Raw genomic sequence first — 26,400 nt, forward strand, 5'->3', positions numbered from 1 at the left:
GACACTGATGGCATTACACTAGGAGAAATAAATTAGAGAAAGCCAAATACTGTATGATTTCATTTACATGTGGATTTTAAAAAAACAAAAAAGTGAACTCACAGATACAGAGAAGAGATTGGTGGTTGCCAAAGGCAAGGGCTGGGGGTGGGTGGGTGAAATGGGAGAAGGTAGTCAAAAGGTACAAACTTCAAGTTATAAAATAAGTAATTCCTTAGGGATGTCATGTACAGCATGGTGACCATAATTAATAATACTGTATTAAATATTTAAAAGTTGCTAAGAGTAGATCTTAAAAATTCTCCTCACAAGAAAAAAAATTCATGACTATGCGTGTGATGGATATTAACTGGATTTATTGTGATAATCATTTTTCAATATATATACAACTACTGAATCATTTTGTTGTACACCTGAAACTAATAAAAGATTATCTGTCAATTATATTTCAATTAAAAAAGGAAAAATTATATTCTAATATCACCACTGATAAACAATAATAGAATATACAATGGTTTAGTAAGGAGGTATTTTGCCAAAATTTGCCTTAAAAAGACAGAGGAGAACAAATGTTGGATGAGGCAGTGGAGAAATTTAAATTTTTGTACACTGCTGGTGAAAATGTAAAATGATAAACTTGCTTTGTAAAACAGTTTGGCAAACCCTCAAAAGGTTAAACATCAAGTTATAATTCTACTCTAAAGATTCATACCTAAGAAAGTAAAATACATATATCCAGACAAAAATTATATATGAATATCTATAGCAGCATTATTGATAATAGCAAAAAATAGAACAATATCCATGACCAGATGAATGGGTTAACAAGATGGGGTATGTGCTTGCAATGGAATATTATTCAGCTATAAAAAGGAATAAAGTAATGATAACATGCTACAACTTCCATGAACCCTGAAAAAACTTTGTAAACTAAAAGAAGCCAGTCACAAAAGAGCACATACTGTATGAGTCCCTGAAGAGGCAAATCCATAGAGGTATGGATGCCAGGGACTAGGAAGTGTGAATGGGATCAGAAAAAAGAATAACTAATGGGTATGGGTTTTTTTGGGGGGTGGGGGAAAGTGATTAAATGTCTAACATAGACATAACTGCACAACTCAGTAAATATACTAAAAACTACTGAACTGTATACTTAAAAAAAGTAAATTTTAAAATACATGAATTTGATCTCACTAAAGCTGTTATTATTATTTTTTAAACTTGCCTAGAGGAATAATGGGTCAGGTTACCGAGATGGGTCTTGAATCAATAGTAGGAGTTTGCCCTACATTAAAGGAAGGGCATCAGGGTGGCTCATTCATTGAGCATCTGCCTTCAGCTCAGGTCATGATCCCAGGGTCCTGGGATTGAGCCCCACACTGAGCACCCTGCTCAGCAGGAAGCCTGCTTGTGTTCCCTCTCTCACTGTCTCTCCCTCCCATGTCAATTAAATAAATAAATAAATAAAATCTTTAAAAGAAAACAAAACAAAAAAACGAAGGGTATCCAAGGCCGACGGTAAGATGGTTAGTGCTGCTGAAGCTCAAGGCTAGGCCTAATAATACAAGGTCTCAACCATCCTTCTATCGATGTTACTACACACTGTGATGGCTAGTCTTCTGTTATTAAACTTAAATGACCAACTGAAACAAATGGTTTTAGGACTTTTTGATCACTGTAAAAGTAATGTACAGAATGCTCATTTGGCATTACCAAAGGTGGTATATAAATGTCTTACATATGAAAATTTAGCTAACAGGAGCACATAAAAGGTTTTATCTGGAAGTAACATGGTCATATTTTAGAGAGATCATTCTGGTGGTAATGTGGAAAATGGAGGGGATGGGGTAATATCCTGGTGACAAGGAATCCAATTAGGAAGTTGTTGTAATAGCCTAGACCAGAGATGAGCAAATCGTTGTCCACCAGCAATATACTGTCTACATGCCCTTGTGGCCTGTTTTGGCAGAGCCTGCAAACTAAGAATGGCTCTAACATTTTGTGTGTGGGGTGTGTGTGTGTGTGTGTGTGTGTGTATACACACATATATGTATATATACATATATATATATATGAACATACAATATATGTGTATGTATATGTGTGTGTGTATATATACACACACACATATAAACATATAATGTATTATTTGTCCCTGGGGTACAGGGGTACAGGTCTGTTACTCATCAGGCTTACACATTTCATAGCACTCACCATAGGCTCTAACATTTTTAAAAAGCTGTTCAAAACAAAGTAATTCCCCTCCCCCAAGAAAAAGAAAAAATGAACTAAAAAATCTTTCTGGTTTGGGCTTTACACCAAAATATCTACTGTGTGGTCCTTTACCAAAAATGTTTGCTAACCTCAGCTTTGACAATTGATTAAACTGTAAACAGAGTTTAAAATATGAGGATAAAGCATAAAAAAATTTCTGAAGCAAAATCAGTAAGACTTAATGACTGGTCAGTTATATGTGGTTAGGAGCAGGTAGAAGTGAAGACGGATGTTAAGGCTTCCATTCAGAGCTCAAAGAAGATGGAGATACCATTACCCAAAGGAAGGAAAGAGAAAGAAAGAATCTCTCTCCTAAAAACTAAATTACTTTTTCCCACTGGAAATAAATAAAAATAAAATAAAATAAGAAAAAAATAAGAATAAATGATAATAAGCCAAAATTAGATAACAGACTTACAGTATTATAAAATTAGGAAACAACTTGTTCCAAGACAGACATTTGCCTGTGGAGCATGTATTTTGCAACTAAGGGGAAATGTGTTATCTTTTCCTGTTAGATTTCTAAAACAAAAAGGCTGGTATTTTACCACAGAAGAGAAAAGTGCTTAAGTACAATTCTAAAAGGTATCATATTCAAGTCTAACATAACAGTATCCTGCTTATGCGTATTTACACATCCACTTTCTCAGGGAGCTCACAAATGGTTTCTTTACAAGTAACTGTCCACAATGAGAGCCACTTGTGGGGCACCTGGGTGGCTCAGTGGGTTAAAGCCTCTGCCTTCGGCTTGGGTTATGGTCTCAGGGTCCTGGGATAGAGTCCCGCATCAGGCTCTCTGCTTAGCAGGAGCCTGCTTCTCTCTCTCTCTCTCTCGGTCTGCCTCTCTGCCTACTTGTGATCTCTCTCTCTATCAAATAAATAAATAAAATCTTAAAAAAAAAAATAAAGAAAGCCACTTACTTGTGCTACACCCTCCTGAAATGTTTTAAATATTCTACTTTCAAATACATGTAAAAGCGTACCAGTAGCATGACAAAAACGTCAATCCTCAAACACCTTAACTGCTTTCTGAACTAACCAAACATACATAACTTCCAAAGTGTTCAATGTTTAAGCGACATAAGGCAAAGGAGCAATAAGTGTCGATGGCATTATACTTATAGGTTATCTTTTAAAAAGCAGAAAGTTCTTCACTGCCAAAAGTGTTTGCGTAACTGCCACCCAAGAAAACTTTTAAGTGTCCTATTTGTGAGACAAAAATTCAAAGATCAAAGAGAAAAGTTATGGATGGGAAGACGGGGCCTAATTGTTTCTAGAATAACATACTCAAATTGTTTGAAATTCTCAAGAAATTGCTACACAAAATTTATGACCATTGAGATGATTTTATAAATAAGAATACTTTTCTCCATTTTTTAAGAGTTCTGAAAGAATATGTGAAGGTAGAAAGTTCCAGAAACACCAAAAAAACACACAAAACAAACGAAAAAAAACGTAGGCCAATTCAAGGTAATATAAGTATGTAAAGGAAGATACTGCTCTTCTAATTGCTTGCTAGTTCTAAAGCACCAGCATTAAGTATGAGAAATTTAAATTTCCCAGAAAAAAAAATTAACAACATAATTGCTATTCTTACATCAATTCTGGCTACTATTTGCCCAATGCTTATTATATGCTGGGCACTGTATTGAATGCCATTCAAATATTATCACAATTAATACTCAAAATAAACCTATAAGCTTGGCACAGACCCCACAATCCTTCATCTGAAACCCCTGGGACAAGACATACTTCCAAATTTAGAGTTGTTCAGATTTTGAGGAAGACAATACAGTGCACATATTGTCTGTAGTAGTTTGGGTTCCGGCAGGAAACAGACGGCACACTCACACTGAGCTATTGGAGAATATGTATTAAGGAGGGGGAAGGGTTTAGTATAAGAGATAGGAAAACTATAAAAGACAGAGAGAGAGCAGAACTGAAGGAGCAGCGCAAGGAGCAGTTACCAGACACCAGACACCAGACACAGAGAGGGCTGCCTGCAAAAACTGTTATCTTCACAGAGGGATGCAGTCAACCCACAGTGACCTTGCAGGAATACATTATTTCCAACAGGTCACATGGAATGAATGAGGAAAGAAGCTCAATGCTATCTTCCACACAGGGCAGCCTCTCAGGGGACAACAGAGTGGAGAGGTAGAGGGAGTGGATCTGGAGAGGCAAAGGCAAATTATCCAGCGCACAGGTGTATCAATCAGCACGAACTTCTGTCACAATTCCAAAATAACCCTCAAAAAAATACAACAGAGGTTTATTTCTCACTTGTATCATGTCACCCAGCAGTTCAATCACATCTAAGACCCCCATGCTGAACCCTCTGTTTCTAGTGGGTTCTGACATGAGAACAAGATGAAGAATGGTGAGAAGGCCTGGAAGGGAGACACATCAGGGGAATCTACATTCTGCTGACCAGGACACAGTCACATAGTACCACCTGACTACAAAGATGCTTGGAGTGGTATGGTAACGTACCCAGAAGGAACAGAAGAAACACAAATATAAGTACTAGTCGTATTATGTATTACATAATCCACACTAAGTGGGACAAATATAGATAGTACTAGTAATAATGAAAAGCCTCACACCAGTGCAGGTTAGAAGTTTCTATCAAGTAAGTTTTGTTACCAAACTTTTTTTTTTTTTTGGGCAAAACTTTACATTTTTGGAAGATTTGGGATCTCAGAACTGCAGATAAAGCTATTATGAATGTGCACTATGATCCACATTATACAAATACAAAACTCTTTCAAATAGCAGTTAGAAAATAGAGATGGGACTTCAACTGAGACCTGTGACTGGCAAACTTACACTTGGGAAAACAGCAAATGACCAGGTGCCTCTTATTATTTTTGACATCATTAATGATATCAGCCCTTGGACATGACAAAACAAAGGAAATACCGCCATATAGTCCAATGTTCATTGTGTCCTGTTCTGTCCCACCACTCACTGTGCTAGCAGGTAAAGGGGATACAAAGAGTAAGAGGTAATGCCGGACGATGAAACACAAGAATATGGTGGAAGAAAGATTTAGGATACATCTATGGTAAAAAGCAGACTCTGATTAGTGCTCTAAAAGTCTGAAGTCTTAAAATGACTGATTCTGAAGTGTAGAAATAGGGAAAGCTCACATAAAAGGCACCACCATTAGAGTTAGAGCTGGAAAGAAGCACAAAATTTTGAACACAGAAGAAGTACTTTGGGCAGACAGGGAAGGCTGTGCAAATGAACAGAGGCAGGAGGTATTTAAAGGCCTAAATAATGGATGGCAAATGATTTTTGTTTAGGAGCATCGGAGTGCTGGAGAGTTAAGAATTTTAAATTTTACTTAATTATCATCACAAGGCCCAGGCAGCTTAAGATTAGTAAGAAAAAGAAGGTAACGAGGAGTCCAAGGTTGGAGAGCCATTTTTGCTAGGTGATGATGCAATTAACTGAGAAAGATTGAGAAGAAACTATCTGGGCTCGAAACTGGGAAAGGGAAAAGTTCTGAATTTTAAATTTTAAGTAAGTTGAGACTGAAGTGTTTGAAGCATCACTAGGAGTTACCAGCACATTCCCTGAGTATTCTGGTTTATAAAATTCTACTCCATTGCTAAGAGGTTTTTTATGTTGACTTCTAGGTCTAACACACTAATCTCCAATTAAGTGAGGTTCTCTGTTATATGTACCATATAAATAAGATGTAGCTAGCAAGCACTGTTCTATTCATTCAGGAGAAATATAAATCCTTACAGCAAAGTAAAACAAGTGAGGAACATGTACCGACTTGTACTTCTGCCATTTATGGAGCAATTTCCTTGTATGTCAACACCACCGTTCACAGCCCTGCAATTTTTTTTTTTTTTTTTAAAGATTTTATTTATTTATTTGACAGAGAGAGATCACAAGTAGGCAGAAAGGCAGGCAGAGAGAGAGAGAGAGGAGGAAGCAGGCTTCCTGCTGAGCAAAGAGCCCGATGTGGGACTCGATCCCAGGACCCTGAGATCATGACCTGAGCCGAAGGCAGCGGCTTAACCCACTGAGCCACCCAGGCGCCCCGTACAGCCCTGCAATTTTTAAAGAGTGCTGGCCAATGTGATGAAAACATGAGCACAATATAACCAAACTCTTCCCTGTATGCTAGTTGTCAAGGAAAAGAAGTAATCAAAAGACAAAATTCCTTTAAAGAATACACTTAATGTGCTTCGATGTGGATGGTTTAATCTATATATAAAACTTTGTTGCGAGGGGTGCCTACATGGCTCAGTTGGTTGGGCAACCAACTCTTTTTTTTTTTTTTTTTTAAGATTTTATTTATTTATTTGACAGAAATCACAAGTAGGCAGAGAGGCAAGCAGATAGAGAGGGGGAAGCAGGCTCCCCGATAAGCAGAGAGCTCAATGCGGGGCTTAATCCCAGGAACCTGAGATCATGACCTGAGTCAGAAGCAGAGGCTTCTTAACCCACTGAGCCACCCAGGTGGCAGATTTCAACTCCTGATTTCAACTCAGGTCATGATCTCAGGGTGGTGGGACTGAGCCCTGAATCAGGCTCTGCAATCAGCAGGGAGTCCTCTTGCCTCTTTGTCTCATTCTCTCTCTCTCTAAAATAAACAAACAAATCTTTAACCAAAAACAAAAACAAAAAACTTTGTTGGGCACCTGGCTGGCCTAGTCACAAGGCAGGTGACTCTTGATCTCAGGGTTGTGAGTTTAAACCCCACATTGGGTGTGGAGTCTACTTTAAAAAAAAAATTACTTAAAAACAATTCTGTTAATGCAGTATGACAGTATCACTTTCATATGCGATCCTTTTCTTTGTTTTATATTAATAAAGTTTAGCTTCTTCTCTATAGGTGTCTTTAATTATATATTGTTAAATGCCTGGAATGCTATATTCCCAAATTTTTTTTAATACTTCAAAATAACCATGGTCAGAAACTACCAATAAACATATTTACAAGACCTTCAAGAAAAATAAAGACACCTATCTCTAGTATACTTACTTGATTGTAAGTCATGATAATCACAGCACGCAAAATAACATATTCCTCTAGTCAGTGCAGTGAAGAAACTATATAATGAATACACAGATAAGAGGAATGAGAAAAGATATATTCACTGGATTCCTTAAGCAAGTAGAGGGACACCTGGGTGGCTCAGTTAAGCATCTGCCCTCAGCTCAGGTCATGAACAGAGGGTCTTGAGATCTAGTCCCGCATCAGGCTCCTTGCTCAGAGTGTGGACTGCTTCTCCTTCTCCCTCTGCCTGCTAGTTGCCATGTGTGTGCTCTCTCTGACAAACAAATAAATGAAATCTTAAAAAAAAAAAAAAAAAAAAGCATGTAGATTTTGGAAAGACTTTATTTGCCTTCCTTGATCTCTGCCAAGGTCTGTCTGCTTACACCAGTTGTTTGGAAAACACCCAATAGGAGATTTTCAAAGAGTAAATGGCAGGTCAAGTTCAGAACACGTGACTTCCTCACTAATTATATTTAAAGAGCATACAGTAGAAGTTAAGATTCCCCACAAGACACTGAAGAAAACCTGAGTTCATAATCCTCAAAGAAAAAACATCAAAAGGTAATATTAATTTGAAATTTTCTGAATTATATATTAGAACCAAATGTAAATTAGAGTTCTGAAATTGAAGTGTGAGCTTTAAGTTAAAAAAAAAAAAAAGAATATTTAACCATGACCAACATGTGCTAAACTGTATTATCTCAGATGTGGCAACCTATTAGATTTGAATGTAAGATAAAAGAAAATTAGGGGTGCCTGGGTGGCTCAGTTGTTAAGCGGCTGCCTTCAGCTCTGGTCATGATTCTGAGGTCCTGGGACTGAGCCCCATATGGGCTTCTCTGCTCAGTGGGAAGCCTGCTTCTCCCTTTCCCACTCCCCCTGCTTGTGTTCCCTCTCTCGCTGTGTCTGTCAAATAAATAAATAAAATCTTAAAAAAATAAAAATTGGCCTTACTTTAAAAATGGCTTACTATTGAACTTTAGGTCTTTGTCTATTCTATGCTTTCACATTCCAGATCTACTAACAAATTCTGGACTAAGAGTCAGACTCAAGTTCTAGTTCTGGTCATTTTTAGATATGCATCCACAAGAACTTATGCTCTTTGTCTGAGCCCATCTGTAAAATGAAGGAACGGATATTGATTCCTCTAAATTTCCCTCTATCTTAAGAACTATGATATTGTTGTTTTGTTTTTTTTTAAAGATTTTATTATTTGAGAGAGAGCACAAGCAGGGGTACCAGCAGAGGGAGAGGGAGAAGCAGGTTCCTCCATTAGCAGGGAGCCCAACACAGAGCTCAATCTGTGATTGACCTGAGCTGAAGACAAGACACTTAATGGACTGAGCCACCCAGGCGCCCCAAAAACTATGAAACTGTTAAACCAAAGACTGGCATTTTCCCAGGACTGGAAGGAGGTTTCCTTCAGTTTTCCCCCTTCAAAAAAAAGCTGGTTCTTAGATTTGTGTTCAAAGTGTCAGTAAATTTCTTTAATTGTTCTGAAACAGGAAAATGATGTTCAAGCTATCATTCATCAGCCTGTTCCTCCTGTTTGTCACTAACACTTTGGGGATAACTACAGAACTGATGACCTCAGGGTCTACGACAGACTCAAGTCCCAGGAAGAGCCTGAATTCCATGACAACCCCAAGTTTCAAGACAACTTCAAACCTCCATACAACCTCAAAATCCAAGACAACTTCAATCCTCCCAATGATCTCAAATATGAAGATGATCTCAAATGCCAAGACAACTCAGTTAACAACAGTGAGCCCAAAGATAGTCATGACCAGAAATGGGAATACTATGAAAAGTGGTAGCACAACACTGAATCCAATGGTCAACATTCACTTTCTTCTCTATATACTATGCTTGCTGTTCTGTGTGTGCTCAGGCTGAAGTGGACTTGAATGATCTGCACTCCTAGCTCAGTTCATTACTATCTGCTGAATTACAACAAGCATGCTAAGAAAATCAAATTTATTTCAGTTTATTTCTTAGGAAGTTATCATTATTCTAGCTTAATTAAGTTGTAAATTTTCATTGTGTAAGTTTAATTATTACCTCAATATAATGCTTTCCTTCCTTATAAATGCCAAAACAAGCAAAATGCTACACATTTGCCCTTTAAATGTTTGCAAAATTGAACAGAAACTCAGATTTTTACATTAAACGTTTAAGAAATTATGTTGGTGATATTTAACCAAAGTACACCTGTGTGGGAGAGAAGGGGGATAGGAGATGGGGAATGAAGACTGGCGTGTGTTATGTTTATACTGTTTTATTTTTTATTAAACAGCAAATGCTAATCTTTTTTCTTTTTTAAAGATGTGTTTATTTATTTTAGAAAGAGAGAGCACACAAGTGGGAGGGGCAGAGGGAGAGGGAGAATCTCAATCAGACTCTGCAATGAGCTTAACTCCGTAACACTGAGATCATGATCTGAGCCAAAACCAAGAGTAGGACAATCAACTGACTGCACCACCCAGGCATCCCAGTAAGTGGACATCTTAAAGGAAATACTACAGTACTGCACAAAACAATACACCTATCTGTGTCACCACAGTTCATGAAGATGAAATAGTAATATGCTGTCACAGTAAAAAAAGGTGCCAATTCTGGGGGAGAGGAAGTTTGAAAAAAATTTTCAAGTTTTTCTTATTTATTTAAGTAATCTCTACACCCAACACGAGACTTGAACTCATGACCCCAAGATCAAGAGTCACATGCTCTTCCAACTGAGCCAGACTGCTAACTATTGTAATGCATAATACAGCTGGTCCAATGACAAGATTATTTTGCTCTGAGTAAACCTTTATCTGGTGTTTGAAAGGTCATTTGTAAATTAGATGCCTAAAATTCAAAACTCTTCCCTATAGAAACATATCTCATAAATACTAGAGAGTTTCATGCTGGTCTACAAAGGTTGATTTAGCCCAAAAACCTTGTACCTAACTTTCACACTGGTAATAACCACATAATTAATAGTGCAGTTGTTAAGGTTTGAAACCCAGTTGATTCTCAAAAACTGCCACCATGAGTTAAATACATAACCCAGTGCAATTTCCTAACTTCAGTAATAAACTGACTACAAGTGAATCACTTTGGATGCCTGCTGAATACGTAAATTAGGCTCTCCACAAGAGATTTTGATTTGGTAGCTCATGGTAGGGCCTGGAAATATGTTTGCTTGTTTTAATTTTCCAGATCATTCTGATAGCTAGGTCTGGGAACAACCAACAATTTCTCTTAAGTTTCAGTTTATATACATGTCAATCATTGTTAGTAACAACACCTCATGGGACGCCTAGGTGGCTCAGTCAGTTAAGTGTCTCCCTTCCACTTGGGTTGTGATCCCAGGGTTCTGGGATCGAGTCTCCTATTGGGCTCCTTGCTCAGCAGGGAGCCTGCTGCTCCCCCTGCTTGTGCTCTCTCTGACAGATAAAATCTTTAAAAAAAAAGAAAAGAAAAGAAAACCACACACACAAGGCCTCAGAAAGTTACTGTTAGGGTTAGATGAAAAATTCTATCACATGCACAATTTGCCTGACGCACAGAAAGCACTCAGGAAATGTTAGCTGTTACCATTATTATTACTACTAACTACTATCCCAAAAGCAATTGCCAGGTACAACAATATTCCTAAGAGGAAAACTCTTTGTTAGAACTTTTAGGTTTTATATTTTTAATTATTCTTCAAAAATAACCTGTGTCCTGGCAACAAGTCATATAATACAGAGGCACATAACAAATACTATAATCGGTCCTCTACCTTCTCCAATCATACTCCTCCCCTGCAATAAGCAATGTGAACAGCTTAATGTGTCTACTTTCACACATTTCTCAATCTACATATGCCTGTGCACACATAGTTATATGACAATGGTCAGTCCTCCTTCTGGGTCTTTTTTAAGTATAACGGAGAACTTCTGTTACTTTCGCCTGCTCAACATCCATTTTTCCTCATCCTGGATCTGCTATCCAATTTTCCTTTGGGAAACTCTGCCCCTGGTGCCCTCTCTTTCAGTCCATGCAGTTCAAGTTGGGCTGGCTTCACCACAAAGCTCCAGGGATGTGTGCATGATTCAGGCCTAGACAACCAAGACATTCCACCCCTCTGCCGCAGTGACTGCCTCAGGAATTGGCATGTGACTCACATGAGGCAGTAAAACCAGCACTTCTGCAGCATCTACTGGGAAAGAGGTCATTTTCCCTCAGTTGGTAAGCTGAGAACACAAAACACTGCTGGCCACAGGAAAAGCCTTCTAGGAATAATATCAACCCAAAGTAAGTAGAGTCAAGAGACAGAGAAGACAATGTTTTACAGATGACACTGCTCAAAGCTCTGCACACGGTCATGTAAGAAGCCAGACCATATCTTGATCTCTTCAGGTATATGTACCAAATGATGTCCTTTTTGGTTTATACAAGTTTGAAATTCATTTCTGTTACTTGTAACAAGCAAAATAAACTTAATGCATTGCATAATATTCCATAATATAGAGGTATCCTTATATATTCAACAATTCCCCTTCTGAAACATAGTTACATTGTTTTGGGGTTTTTTGTTTGTTTAGTTTTTTTGTGCCACCATAAACAAGACTGCAACAATTGTTCTTGTATTTATGGTACTTTAACTACTACAAAGTAGGAGCATAAATATATGGGAGGGAATACCAGGGAAAGATTAGAAACTAAATTATGTCAAAATTATGGAGCACCCTGCATGTCTGACTACAGAGCCTGGACTTAAATGAGGAATCTATGGTGTTTTTTAACACACCAAGAGAGACCAGCTGAGATTTGTACTGGTCTGCCTCCAGATGCAATGTTAAGATGACCTGGAAGAAATTATCTGGGGATTAGGAAGTGGGAGGATAATGCTGCGTTCATATAGGTAAGAGCTAGTAAAGAGAGTCTCAGGAATGGCAGTGGCAGAAAAATGATTTCAAAAGGCATTTTCAAGGTTCCTAAAAGAAATATTAAACCATTAAGATCCAATTAAAAAAAAAAAAACATGCAACAAAAATCACAACAAATACCAAAAGATAGCCCCTGAAAAAGAATAGCACCAGGTGGTTATTTTGAATCACATGACTGCCAGTCAGGAGCATATACTTCACTTAAGGAGCAGGCCAGAAAGACACTGGCTGACCAGCACTTAGCATGAAACGTTTTGTCAAAGAGGTGGTATTTTAGCTGAACCACATTCTCTTTTTGGAACCTGAAGTATGTGGTGCTGAGGTAATGAAAGAGTTAGTAGTTGTGGCTAAAACTGAAAGGATACCAAAAGAGAAAAAACAGTAAGTAGAGCTGACTATGAAGCCAAGAGAGAGTCAAAGATTGTGAACTAGTTCCAGAACTGATAGCCACCTACTTCTGTCTACACCTAGGCAGTCTCTGCTGTGTAACTCATGTTTTTTCTGAAGCCTGCCTTTCTGAGAAAATAAGAATGTCTTCTTTGCAGTAACAAAGGCCTACTAAAACAGTGTAATTTGTCAGGGTCCCACAGCTAAAACCAAGGCTAGGTGACTGACAATGAGGAGGATAAAAGAAAAAGGTAAGAATTTAAAATGATTAGGGTTTCTAGCATGGGAAAGAATAATGATGTAACTGAGAAAGAAAATACAGTGTAAAAATTTGAATACATACTAAATCAAGTTTTGCATATTTCAAGTCTAAAATGTTTGTGGACTATCTGTAAGGAGAATGGAATCTATAGGTCAAAAAATATTCACTAATACACAATAGTCTAAGCCACAGAAACACAGGAATATCAAAAAAGAAGTCAAACCCAAGTGTTCTTTGACAAAGTTGGCCATGTAGAGATAAAGCCTTCACTATATTCTTTTGGACTTGTATCATGGTGAAAGTGGGCCTTTCTCGGCTCTGAGTTACTGTGTGCTCAAGAATCTTGGAGATAAGACTTGAAACCAGGTGAAAATAAAGACTGAGAGGAGCTCCAGGAAGTCTAAGTGAAAAGTTCAAAGTAATGAAAATCTGAAACTGTTAAGAGTCCTATCCAAAAACAAAAACCAAAAATGAAAAAAAGAAAACCTCAAATGTACTCTGTACAGAACTTTGAAGTCACAAAATACTTCATGTGAGAGGTAGACAGGATAATAAGTGCTACCCTCTCACCTTTTTTTTTTTAACAGAAGACACAGATTCAGAAAAAAAATCATCTAAGATTACGCAGCTAATAAAACAACAGAGTTAAGAATTGTTTAGCACTCTGAAGTCATCATGTTCTATAGGTTTCCTGGAAATCTCACTGTTTTAATCCCACAGAGGGTGTCTGGATCAGGCCTAATCTGCTTTCCTTGGCCTTTTCTAGAACCTCCAATGAAGCAATACAATCTTACACTTTCCGATCCTAAAGGGAAAACCTAGTTTTGAGGCTTTCCAGATATCTTTGCTACTTACAAACTAACAAGAATTTAAAGGGGGAGGAGGACACACATCTATCTGCCTCTCTCACCAATGTTTCACTTTAATTACTTTGACAAAATAGGGAGGGCCAAAACACTGACCGCATTAAAAGTTGGGATTGAAATATAAATATGGTTCATCTCTGTTACAAAAGAAAATTAAAATTATCTTAGGCAATTTAGAAATGGGTATTGGTATAAAAGTTGGAGAGAAGACTCTCAAGAGAAATGAAGAATGTTACTCAAGTGTTTTTCAAGAGGAGAGCTCAGGGTAAATGCAAGTTCCTATACTCTTAATTCCATAACACCCAGTGCTTGGGACTCCTTGGTCTTAAAGCTATCTGGATTATTTGACTAAATGAATTTCCCACCTTCCACATTCCTTTCTTCAACCCTCCCCCACTATTTCTCAACCTCCACTTATCCCCTACACACTGTTAAGTTTGTTAGAAACTTGGGAAGATTAATTCCTTCTGCTACTTAATAGCAAAACTAAGATTATACATAGTCCTAAAATTCCAAAGCCAATGGTCTGTTACACCACATTGTCTCTAAAGTTCAAATACCATGAGTTTATATCATCAACACAAAGAAGTAAAAACCACCAACTTAGTATCACCGATAAGTTCCCAAAAGGAAGGAAGTATGGAGGCAAGAAAGAAAAGACCATGGCAGGGAAAGCACGGCAAGCCTCATGCCTATTGTTAAGAAGGAGTTCACCACATTTCCAGAAAGGCTTTCAAAGGAACTAGCCTGGACTGAAGACATAATGAAAAAAATGCAATCATTTTTCCAGGCGGTCACCTATGCCATCCTTATAGAAATTTCCCACAGCTTCTCTGAATTATTTAAGTAACCCCAATCTCGTCATACACAACATATTATTGAAAGTTCTTAGAAACAGATTCTTCAAGTTTTAGTTCTGCTTAAAAAGAAGTGTTTCTGATTATCATGCTGTAGATATGTTTACTCAGAATACAGCTTAAAAACAAAAGATGCTTTGCAATTTTTTTATTCTTGGTAATTAATCCATTGTAGGAAGTATTTAAAAAAAAAAAACTGATTTTAAGAAAGAGAAGCCAAGAGGAAACAGGTCTCCTGAAAAGCAATTTCTAATATACCACTGTAATTTTGTGATGATGGCTATTTATCCAGCTATATTCTTACAGGTAAACTTATCTTCAATTCCAGTAAAGTCAAATGGGAAAAACCAAATTTGCTGTCTCTCTACATTTGTAATTATTTTTAAAACTCTGTTAAGAGAAACTAAAACATCGTAGTTCTTACCTCCGTGCAACATAATAAAATATAGGATTCCCAGCTTTGGAAGTCCCAGCTTGGTAGAAAATACTTAATGTTTTCAAAGCCTTGAACTCTTCTTTTTCATGTACTTGATGCCTGAAAGAAAAAAACAAAAACAGAGTAACTCAGGCTTTATATTGTCCATTGAGTATTTTTAAAAACCCATGATTACAGCAATGATAAAATATGTAAAATGGCAAAATATTTAAAAAGCAAAACACTTTCTGAAAGGCAATTTTGTAACAAATACCAAAAATTTTAAGGTGTTACTCTTTGAAACACACTGAGTAGTTCTTAGGAATATCTTAAGAGAAGTACTGGGCAGCAATATTAACCATAGGATTGTTTTTTATCGCGGAATTTTTTTTTTCTAGAAGCAACTGAGTTTTCAGTTTTTTTCAAGAGTTCAATTTATCAACATTTTCTTTATTGGTTTATGATTCTGAATGATTTAAAAGGCCTTCCTTTGCACATGTTTCCTTCTTCATGAGAGTTTATCCTCATGAATGGTATGAGCACCTTTTTCCAGATAGTCATTCAATTGTACCAACACCATTTATTAAAAGTTCATTCAACAGTTAAATTTAGAAACATAAGAAACAAGCGTTGGCGCGGATGTGGAGGAAAAGGAGCCCTGATGTACTGTTGGTGGAAATGCAAATAGGAGCAGCCACTGTGGAAAAGAGTATGTTTCTCAAAAAATTAAAGATAGAATTACCAAATGATACAGTAATTCCACTGCTGGGTATTTACCCAAAGAAAACTGAAACACTCATCTGAAAAGATATATGGACCCCTATGTTTATTGCAGCATTATTTACAATAGCCAAGACAGAGCCAAGTGTCTACTGATAGATGAATGGATTAAAAAAAAACTTGTGTGTATACATATAGAATGGGATATTATTCGGCCACAAAAAAGAATGAAATCTTGCCATTTGCAACAACATGGATAGAACTAGATAGTATAATTCTGAGTGAAATCAGTTGAACAAAGACAAATACCATATGATTTCATTCATGTGTGGAATTTAAGAAACAAAACAAATGAACAAAGAAAAAAAAAAACAAAAAAGATATAGAAAGTATCTGGTTGCTGGAGAGGTTGGGTGGGAGGATGGGGAAAATAGGTCAAGAGGATTAAAAGGATAAACACTGTGTAATGTACAGATTTGTTAAATTACTACACCGTACACCTGAAACAAATGTAACAATATATGTTACTTATACTGGAATGAGTGAATGAATGAAAAAATAAATGTAAATCCCAAAACTTAAAAAAAAAAAAAAGTCCATTCTGGTCTCCCTGATTCTGAACACCACTTTTTATCATATATTAAATTCTCCTGTGTATTTTAAAATATTTCTGAAAAAGTATGACTTGATTTTTATGTATTCTGCTGAATATACAGTGTGTGTATAATTAATTTGAAGATTCTAGTCATTCACTAACCCTGGGACATTTTCATCCATTGTCTCTTCAAGTATTACCTCTTCACCATTCTCTCTAAGCTGCACTTCTGAAACACCTATAATGCTTGTTGGACCTTCTCATTCTGTCATCTGCATTTTTTAACTTCTTTCCTATTTTCCACTGTACTAAGATATGTTGGTAACGTGTTCAGAAATCATCTTCCAGCTATGTATTTTAAAAACAAAATATTTTAAAAACATAGTTCCTTTTATGTACTATTTCTAGGTGTCTTGTGTCTTGAAGAGGGTTGGGGAGAGAGGCTGTATTATCTTAATCCATCATGTTGCTGGTACCAGGTCAGTGTTTGTTTAGTATTAATGGAAACAACTTACACATCATTTGATAAGAGAATAGGTACACATGTGTATAGATAAATGATTGTGTGGCCATCTGCCTGATGTCAACTAAATTATTTCTAAGAGGTACACATCTCTAAGAAGACTGAGAATTTTTTACTTTCTTCTTCAGATTTTTAAGTTTTGAGTAATTCAACAATTTTTATCTTTACAGCTGAGAAAATTATAAAGCTACCTTCATTTCCTTAAAAGAAAAATGAGTCTCAAAGAGCATCAGTGGGAGCTGAGAACAAAAATAACACTTAACATTTATTAAACACTATATATAAACACTATATATACCAGACACTGTCTAAAATGTCTCACATATATTAGGTCATCTAGTCTTCAAAAGCATAGAAGGTTGTTTTATAAGGGAAGTTAGGATCTTAGGTAAGGATCAATAAATAGGTGTTCTTAGAAAAGTGGAAAAATGGCTAGGATGTCCTCAGTAATGCTGAATAAAAAATAGTTTTATATTCTTGTATTATGCAATGCTCAATGAAGTAATATGAAAATTTTCTGTGAAAATATTTCTTCAATCATCAGGAATAAACATGTTAAGCTAAAATGAATATAACAGAGCTAAAGATAAAAATTAAGCTGCAAAGGATACTGTTACGTATTAACATTTTTTTTTTTGAGAGAGAGAGAGAGCGAGCGAGAGCGAGCACGTGAGAGCATGAGTGGTAGAAAGAGAGAGAATCCTAAGCAGACTCTGTGTTGAGTGGAGCCTGATGAACGGCCCTGATCTCAGGACCCTGAGATTACAAACTGAGTTGAAACTAAGAGTCAGACACTTAACCAACTGAGCTACCCAGGTGTCCCATGTATTCACACATTCTTTTAACGGTATCAAAGAATTGGAGGCATGTGCACACAACTATGGCCTATATGTAATATGATCAGTGACAGGCACTTACAATGTAAGGCTTATTATATGGAAATCTGGGATAAAAATTAATTTCTGAATGTCACATTCTGCTTTTTTACTTGTCTCTGGCACATATAACAAATAAAACACTTCACCCACAGTCACTAATGAAGTACTTACTAAGTGACTAAGTGTGAAATACTATGAAAGGTCCTTTAAAGACTAAAGGATTCAGCATGCTGCAATTGCTGTAACATCAAAAAAGTGAATATCTAACAATGAGGATGTTTCACCTCACAAACAAAATCCTAATAAATGAGATTCAAAACAAATGTCCACAGGAATTTTATAGCCATACTGAAAAATACTGAATTTTCTGAGTCTCAATCTGAATGAAGTTAAATAGCATTAACTTTTGGAAGGGTTCTGAAAAATACTACAGTGTGGTAGAAAGAGTTCAGAACTTAAAATCACAGATCTCTGAATTACGTGCCGAATCTTGGGCAAATCACTCACTTTGAGCTACAGGACTGCCCTTAACCATAATATGATTATCTACCCTCCCTTCTAAGTATTAAATGCAAAACACCTCAAAGCAAAATGACAAAGTACATTGCTTTTAAAAGAAAATCAAATATAAAACAAAGCAAATGTCAACAATAAATAAGAAAAAAGTGGGGTCCCAAAATACACTCATGTGGTCATTAGGCACCTCTTTCCTGATAATCCTCTATCAGAAATACAAGTATATCTAACAAGCAGCCTGGTGGTCAGTGTTGCACCTCAACTAAAAGTGAGCAATCATTATTTCAACGTGGTACCTTACCTAGTCATAAATTCCTCAAACTTGGAACTGGTAAGGTTAAGGCTGGACCAGTGTGTATCTGCCACAGGTTTGTGCTCTGGAGGACCCAGGTATGCAAGAAGTGTTGCCATCTTATCGAAAGGTCGTCTTCCAACAGCTTTGTGATCCCTAGATAGAGCAAACTACTTAGAAAACAGGAGCAGTTCACATTCAGCAGTATACATTGCTTTAGATTATCATTGCTTTTCTTCTTTCTGTCAGCTGGTGGTTCTTGCTGACTTGTAAATAGCACCAAAAAGACCTCACAAGGTCTTGTAAGATGGAGACATCGTAGAAATATGACCACTCCCCAAACTATAAAACTTACATAAAAAAATTCTTTTCTTTTCTAGAAAAGAATTAATTAATTAATCCACTACCACTAAACAGACAATCAGTAGTTAAAATAATGTTGTCATCCACTTTTCACAAGACGAAAAGAATCCTTCTTGAGAAACTAGGCTTTACTAATTGGGATATGTATTTGTCCCTCATATCAGATCTCTGCTTAATCAGGGTAATTATGGATTTTCAATAACAATTCAGCATTTAAAACTATACAAGAACAACAAAATACTGTTTCACAAAAAGCATCAAACTCCATAAACAATGAATCTTGGAACACTGCATCAAAAACTAATGTAACTTATGGTGACTAACATAACACACAAAAAATCAAACTGGTAAAAATTGGGTTTACTAATGCTAACTTTGGTGAGGATGTGTACACAGAGGTACTCTCACACAGAACTAATTAAAATGTAAATCAGCATGAATACCATGAAAAGTAATGTGGCAGTTATATAGTAAAGTTGGGGCTGTGTGCAGCCCAGAACCCAGCAATTACACATTCAGGTAATACACAAGGAGATAAATATGAAGAATTTTATTACATTACTATTTAATAAAAGAGAGAAAAGCAAAAAACAAACCTAAGTATCAACTAAGGAATGTGAAAATAAGTTCTCATACAGTGATCCAGTAAAACACTAACCTAAGTTAAATAATCTCAGAATATTGTGTGAAGAGACTATATTTAGCATATAATTTCTGCAAAATTTTCAAACACACAAAACTATGTTATACATACGTATAATTTCCTTACTTTGTCAGTTACCTAGAGGGAAGTTGTATCTTTTCCCCCAAGAAATAAAATGTTATAAAAATTTAAAGTAAAACAGCAAACTAATGTCAAAGTTAGACAGTAGACATGGGTCTCTATTATATTATAGCCTATACTCTTCTGTATGTTTAGAATGTGTATTTTTTTAAGACAACTGAATTAAAAAAAAAACTGTAGCATCAAACTACACAATTATGTATGTGAATTATGTAAAGAGAAATGAATGTTTGCATTTAAAGGCTGCACAGTTTATTTTAGGGTGACACAGATAAAGCATGTTCAGTCTTCCTCTATTAGGGCATATATCAGTCATGCCCGTATCACTTTAATCCATTAACAATTCATGAAGGATTAAAATGTTCTCTTTTTTAAACCACCATCTCCTAATTAGTTAACTTTAGCTTCATGGTTTTCTAACGCTCCCATTAATGAATAAACCATTTTTATTAGCATTTAAGATTTTCTGGACTCATTTTACATTGAGTAAGAGAACTCCTCACACATAGGAACATGGATCCTTTATAAACATACACAACTAGAAAGGATAGCAAGTGATTCAGGCCACAAAGACTTTAACTAGGAATAGCTAATAAAACAATAACGAAGTTGACCCTTTTTAGTTACTGAGGGTTTTCTGCATAAAGCCTTATTTGCATATACTTGAGAGTTATCACAAATAGAACACGGGCAATGTTTTAATTATTATATTCCCAAGAATGAGCTACTCTTCAAATTCAGATGCCAATACTCATTTGAGCTTCTAGTAAATTTAAACTTCTCCACGTTGTGTGCACGTCTGATGTTTCGCAAACCAGAAAAAAACCCAAAGGGCTAATTTGTGATTTCTCGGCTTAAACTTAAAAAAAAAAAAAAAAAGTATGTATCACCGAGGCAGGCTTATAGATCATTTAATATTGAATGAACCCTTTGCCTATTTATTTTTGAAGAGAGTCTAGAGTTCTACATTTCTCTTTTCAAACCAGTTCTTATTCTGAGCAGATGCAAAATAAAAAGCATTATTCAGGACCAAATTGTTTTTATAAATTAAAGCTAAAAGTTTTCAAATCTCATGACTCTGAAACCCTACCTGTTGCTAGAAAGATACTGGCCAATTTTCTCTTGATTGTTCCAGAGCAGACGATGTAAAGCAAGCACATTGCCATCACTGATGAAGGAAAGACTATGATTTACCGCATCACTTGTAGGACAATCAGATGCTATATCAAGGAAAAACCTTAAAAAGTATAAAATCATTAGAATTTTTAAAACCAGATACACCCATATCCATGTTTGAATTAAATTCATATGAAGTAATTTTGTAAAATAACTGAGATTAGAAGTATGGAGGATTAAGACATTATTCACACATGATTGTCATAAAACAAAACAAGAGGAGAAAAGGAGAAAGTTGGCTTTCCATTTCTAATACCTGGCTTTGGCTTCAGAGTAGGTTTTAAAGTCAAACCACAACAAAATTTAGATGGATGAGACTTTGGATTGAAGCCAGTACTTTATAGATAAGGAAACAGAGACCAAGACAAGACAAAAGAAAGACCTCCCCAAGTCATACAGCCTATCAGGTCAGAGCCAGGAGTATAACTTTTGTTCTCTTCACTTTCTATGGGTGGTCAATCTGCTAGAATATGAATCCTATGCTGACATTTGCTTTTCTCTCCAATATCGCTTGCAGTCCAACAATATGTCTTTTGAACTCCAGCTACAAAGAAATTGATATGAACCATAATGAAAAACTGGAAGACAGAGTTGCACACGTCTAGCTCAGACTATGAGATCAATTAGTTTCACATAATAGAAAAAGAATTCTGGACCTTAACTTATATTTACAAAGTACTTTCTCATATGCTATCTCACTTGATACTTTAAAGTCCACACTCAGGTAAGCAAAAAGTATTATCCCTATTTACAGATAAACACAACTCAAACTCAACATAAAAAAAAAAAAAACTGTCATTATATGCTATTATGCATTATGTATACCATTTTGGTTTTAGTTTGTACTAGAAGGAATCTTTTTCTTCTTCCTTTCCTCCATATTGTAGCAACCTCAAATCCTTTAACAGATGTGTCAAAACTCCCTGCTGGTTTTCAAATATGGAAATCACTATTAAATTATAAAGAATATGGATTTATTTAGCCACTGTCTCTTATATAACAAAAGATTAACTCTGCTCTTGACCTAGAGAGGAAAGAGGCAAAAACCTACACAAATGCTTCATGTAGACCTGGTACAGGGTGGGCAACAGACTTAAATGAAACTGACAGTACTGGAGTCAAATAGAGCAATCCTACCTCCGTGCTGCATCAAAGTTGCTTTTCACAAAATCATTAAAAGGCCGCATATGTTCTTCTTTTGTGAATAGAACATGATTGGCAATACTCTGAAGTATCTAAACAATGGAACAGGGTTATAAATCAGATCATTGTATGAAGTGTACACATTCATATATTCTTTAAAAAGTACTAATTGATACAATTTCTAGTGGTGATTAAATTATTACGCATTCTAGAAATACTAGGTGTTGTTACTGTTCTTTCCCATATATAATTACTACACATATACATATGTAAGTATATATATGTAAATATATGTAAACATATATACATATTAAAATATCTTTAATAAAATCATATGTGTAAATATATGTAAACATATGTAAATATTATACATATTAACAATTTTAATGTCTTTCTTAATTTAAAAAAATCATACAGCCTCCATTTCAGAATTTCCAGAATGAATACATAGAAAACTATCTTCAGAAGACATTTGCTAAGATTATTTTCCCATGATAATAAGGTCCATCAGGTATCAGTCTAGTAAATTCCTTTGTAATTTAACAAATAAAAATAAAACAAAAGCATATAAGTGAGAACCACAGGCCATTTTAAAACTCAATTCAAGTGTAAGTACAATAAATATGAAAAACAGAAAATCTAGTTGGAAGAGGAATTTTAAATAGATTATCAAAATAATTTTTCACCTTTGACATTAACTTCAAGCCCCTTTCAATTCTAGGTGGTGGCTTTTTATCTAAAATCCCTGCTTCATATGGTGAGACAATGGCAGGATTGATAAATCTGAGGAACATGGCACTTCCCACTGCACCGATGCTGTTCTGAGGGAAACGCTGGCTAACCACCTAAAAACAAGGAGTTGAAAATTGACTATATGGTTTGAATTTAAAAAGGAAATGGGAAGAAAAAGCTCAAGGGTCAAACTTTCGCACAAAAACTGAATAGATCAACCCTTGTAAACGACACATTTCTATTTTTTCTTAACTCCCAAAACATCAGTAAATAAAGTTTATCCCCAATTCTTGCCCTCCATCCTTTTAAAGGACGACAAAGACATCTAAGAAGAAAGAAGAACCTCATGAATGAGTTGCATAGGAGAGACCTGAAAAAAGATCTTACATTTGTCATCGTTGTTTATACTGCAAGTTTGATAAGTAACAAAAGCAGACCAAATTTTCACACAACGATTATCATATTTTACTAAGATTAACAGACATGAGAGAGCGGTCAACTCTTACAAGACAAGGCTAAGTTTGCAACAGCATACCCCCAAACATCCAATATCTAATAGTAAATACTTACATTTTGTTGTATACCTGGTACAACTGAGTATCTTGAGTAAAATGCTTGCCACACACTAAAGTTATTTAGATTCCTATCAAGAGAAAAAACTTACTTACAAGTAACATTACTGCCAGTTCATTTTCTTCCTCAGAATTTGTTATAAGATAAGGACCTATTATTTAAATCATGGAGGAACAGGAATTCTTGGGGACCTAAAAGAAAAAAGGATCCCACCAGCAGAAAAAAGGGCCCTTTTGTGTACCTCAGGGTATAATTCTGTCAAATAAAAAAAAGTTAAGGAAACAAGAAGAAGTTGCCCACATTGAAAAACATGAGTCGAATATTTAAAATTATTTCTTTTCTCTTTCTTTTTATAAAACATTCTATCTTGAAGGTAAAGTAACAGGCACATTAGACTGGGGAAAGTGTTAGGCCACCAGCTCAGCATCCATCTCTTTTCAGTGACTCCTGTTTTAAGTTAACATATAAAATCAGATTATTCTAAAACTCACATTTTTTTTTCCAAGAACGTGTATTTATTTTTCAAGAACACTTTTGTAACATATTAATCTGCAAATGCTCTTGCTTAGTGTAGCTAACTGCTGCTTAAACCAGTGGTGGCTATGGCAGCAAAGCCACAGCACTCCATGCAATATTCAAAGATTCTAGGGACAAACTCACATTTCAGAGGATATTGGGGGAAAATGAGAAAATGGGATTTATGTGCAGAATCTCATATAACTCTAGTTTACTTTATGATGCCTTAATAAAGTAATACCTCTTGTCACTGACTCCCAATTAACTCTGGGAAGAATAAGGATTATTTCATTTCTTTCTATGCCTTTTAGTGTTTCATGTGGTGTATATTTTTAATGTCTTCTTTCTTTTCCACTACCCAAGATCTCTAAATAATCTTCTACCATATCCGACAGAGAATTCATAAATGTAAGATTCCAGAGAATGATTTTTTAAGCCGAAGAATATCCTTGTAAGAGGTGATAACAGACAATAGTTGTACTAATATATTCTCACCTTCATTTATACTATGCAGCTTGGGAAGCTTTCGTCTTAAAGTCCTCAGAGTGCTACTGCATGAAGGACAACCTTACATTCAAGAGGAAGCTGGTGCAGATGGCTAAATATAGCAGCCTTACTAGAATAGCTTGAAAACCCAAATATTGTTTGAGAATTATTTTTGGCTGAAATACAGTTTTAGAAATAAAATTAAGAAGAAAATTCCAGTGTTTTTACCACTCTGGTACGGTATTTAACCTTTTGGGATGTAGGAAGAGAAAAATGAATATATACATTTATGCAGACAAAATTTTTCATACAATTTCAGAATGTTCAGGAACCACCATTGCTACTGAGTGGTTTTTTTAGAACTCCCAAATTTTAATCCTGAAACAGAAGAAACTAATCAACAAGCCTACAGAATTTTAAAGCTTTAAGGAATGAGTTAGCAAGAAGAGGACTAAAAACTGCTTTATATTTAATTTCAAATAGGTTGTTTTAAAAGAATAAGCATATATTCAGTTTAATCCACTAAAATTCTAAAACAGCTTTTAAAAAATTAAAAGACATCATTTGGTTTCCAAGAACCATTTATAAAATACTAATCTGCTGTGAAAGTACCTCATAAAAACCAGCACATTTTTTAAAGATGCTACTTATTAGTTTTGTCTAGAACAAAAAAATTTTAATGTGTAACTCACATTTATACCTGATTTATACTTAATACTATTCAACCTCAGAATTTAATGAAAATCTGCGATAATTATTTCCCAAAGGGAGAATATTGTCAAACTTCTGAAAAGTACTACATCTCTACTATCCTCCACATCTTCAAAATTAATTCTTGTCAAAACTCAAAGGACCCATACCTCAGAAACACACAGAATCAATAAAAATGCTGTATAACAAGTTTCATGAGACAATTTATAAAAATAGTTCTTTTTATATCACCATTAATGAACATCAATGTAATTTTACTTCATAGTATACATACTCAAGTTGGGTTTTTTTATTTTTAATCTAGAAAAATCTAATTTAGATCCCAAACACATTCCACATAAATGGTCAAAGTTGGGCTAGTCTGTATGCTAAAACCAGTTATCAGAAAAATGTTCTCGTTACTTCCCTTAGTAAAATCTGAACAACATGGTACAAATAAATAGTCATAAACTTTACAACAGCAAGAGGATCACTACCCACACATGCTTGATTACCTGAATGAGGTAGACAGTAAACTTCTCAAAGGAGATCTAATTATACATTATATGTTTGAGTAGAATAAATGGAATTATCTATAATATAACTACACAGCTAATAAACCAGGAGCCAGGACCTTCTCTATTTTACATATTCCAATCCATTACACATACACCCCCCCCAAAGAGCTTGCTTTTTAAAGATCATTAGATTCTTAACCCAACAACTGCATAAACCAATATTTTAAATTTATGATGACTATATTGTCTCCATACTTTGGAATACGTTCTAAAATACCTCATATTACCAATTAGTTTCCCTTTGTTTCCATGAGGATCTCATAACACCTGTGCTGAGAAATATATTTCAAAACTCAGCATTACCCAGAAACAAAAAAACAAATCTGAAAATAACACTAGTAGAAAATAACATTTCAAAGAATAATTTTAGACAAAATCTTAATTTTAAAAAATGCAGTGTTAGGAGGCTAGAAAACATGCTCTTAGAGAAATACAGAGAGCTGGAATTTTAATTTATGTGATATACTACACAATGCCATTAGTAAAACACTGAACAAGAGTGTTAGAAATAGTAAATTCCAACAGTGATGGTGTATATATGTTAAACCCACATACGCTGAGAATTAGAAGCATTAGAAAGAAATGTTTTTAAGCAAGACAGCCATCTAATCCAATGCATTTGCTCACAGCTGACCAAACTTAATTAACATACTCGAAATCTCAAATGCACATTAAAAGCGTAGGTGTCTAAATTTTAATTTAGTTCTGAATTTGAAACAGGAATTTATTATGTGTCAAGCTTTAGACAAAGAATGAAAGATGAAACCAAATGTATATTTTAAATTTTACCTTTGTATGTAAACTACTTACATGACTCCTAAAGGATTTTTTT

General features: G+C 35.4%; 1 protein-coding gene and 1 long non-coding RNA gene across 8 annotated transcripts in view; one reads left to right on the top strand and one right to left on the bottom strand.

Annotated features, from left to right (window-relative positions):
• NF1 (neurofibromin 1) overlaps positions 1 to 26,400 on the bottom strand; it is a 252,360-nt gene that overhangs the window by 86,634 nt on the left and 139,326 nt on the right. For all 7 annotated transcript variants that reach the window (XM_059379759.1, XM_059379760.1, XM_059379758.1 and 4 more), the window contains 5 exons: positions 22,680 to 22,838; positions 21,988 to 22,085; positions 20,765 to 20,911; positions 18,537 to 18,683; positions 15,013 to 15,123 (listed from right to left, as the gene is read on the bottom strand). In XM_059379759.1, coding sequence (XP_059235742.1) covers positions 15,013 to 15,123; positions 18,537 to 18,683; positions 20,765 to 20,911; positions 21,988 to 22,085; positions 22,680 to 22,838 — 662 coding nt within the window. The remainder of the gene's footprint in view (positions 1 to 15,012; positions 15,124 to 18,536; positions 18,684 to 20,764; positions 20,912 to 21,987; positions 22,086 to 22,679; positions 22,839 to 26,400) is intronic.
• LOC132003747 (uncharacterized) lies at positions 7,748 to 9,621 on the top strand. The gene is made up of 2 exons (XR_009400285.1): positions 7,748 to 7,858; positions 8,803 to 9,621. It is a non-coding gene; the product is annotated as an uncharacterized LOC132003747 (long non-coding RNA).

This window comes from Mustela nigripes, chromosome 16, assembly GCF_022355385.1.
Source record: "Mustela nigripes isolate SB6536 chromosome 16, MUSNIG.SB6536, whole genome shotgun sequence".
NCBI classification, from domain to species: Eukaryota; Metazoa; Chordata; class Mammalia; order Carnivora; family Mustelidae; genus Mustela; species Mustela nigripes.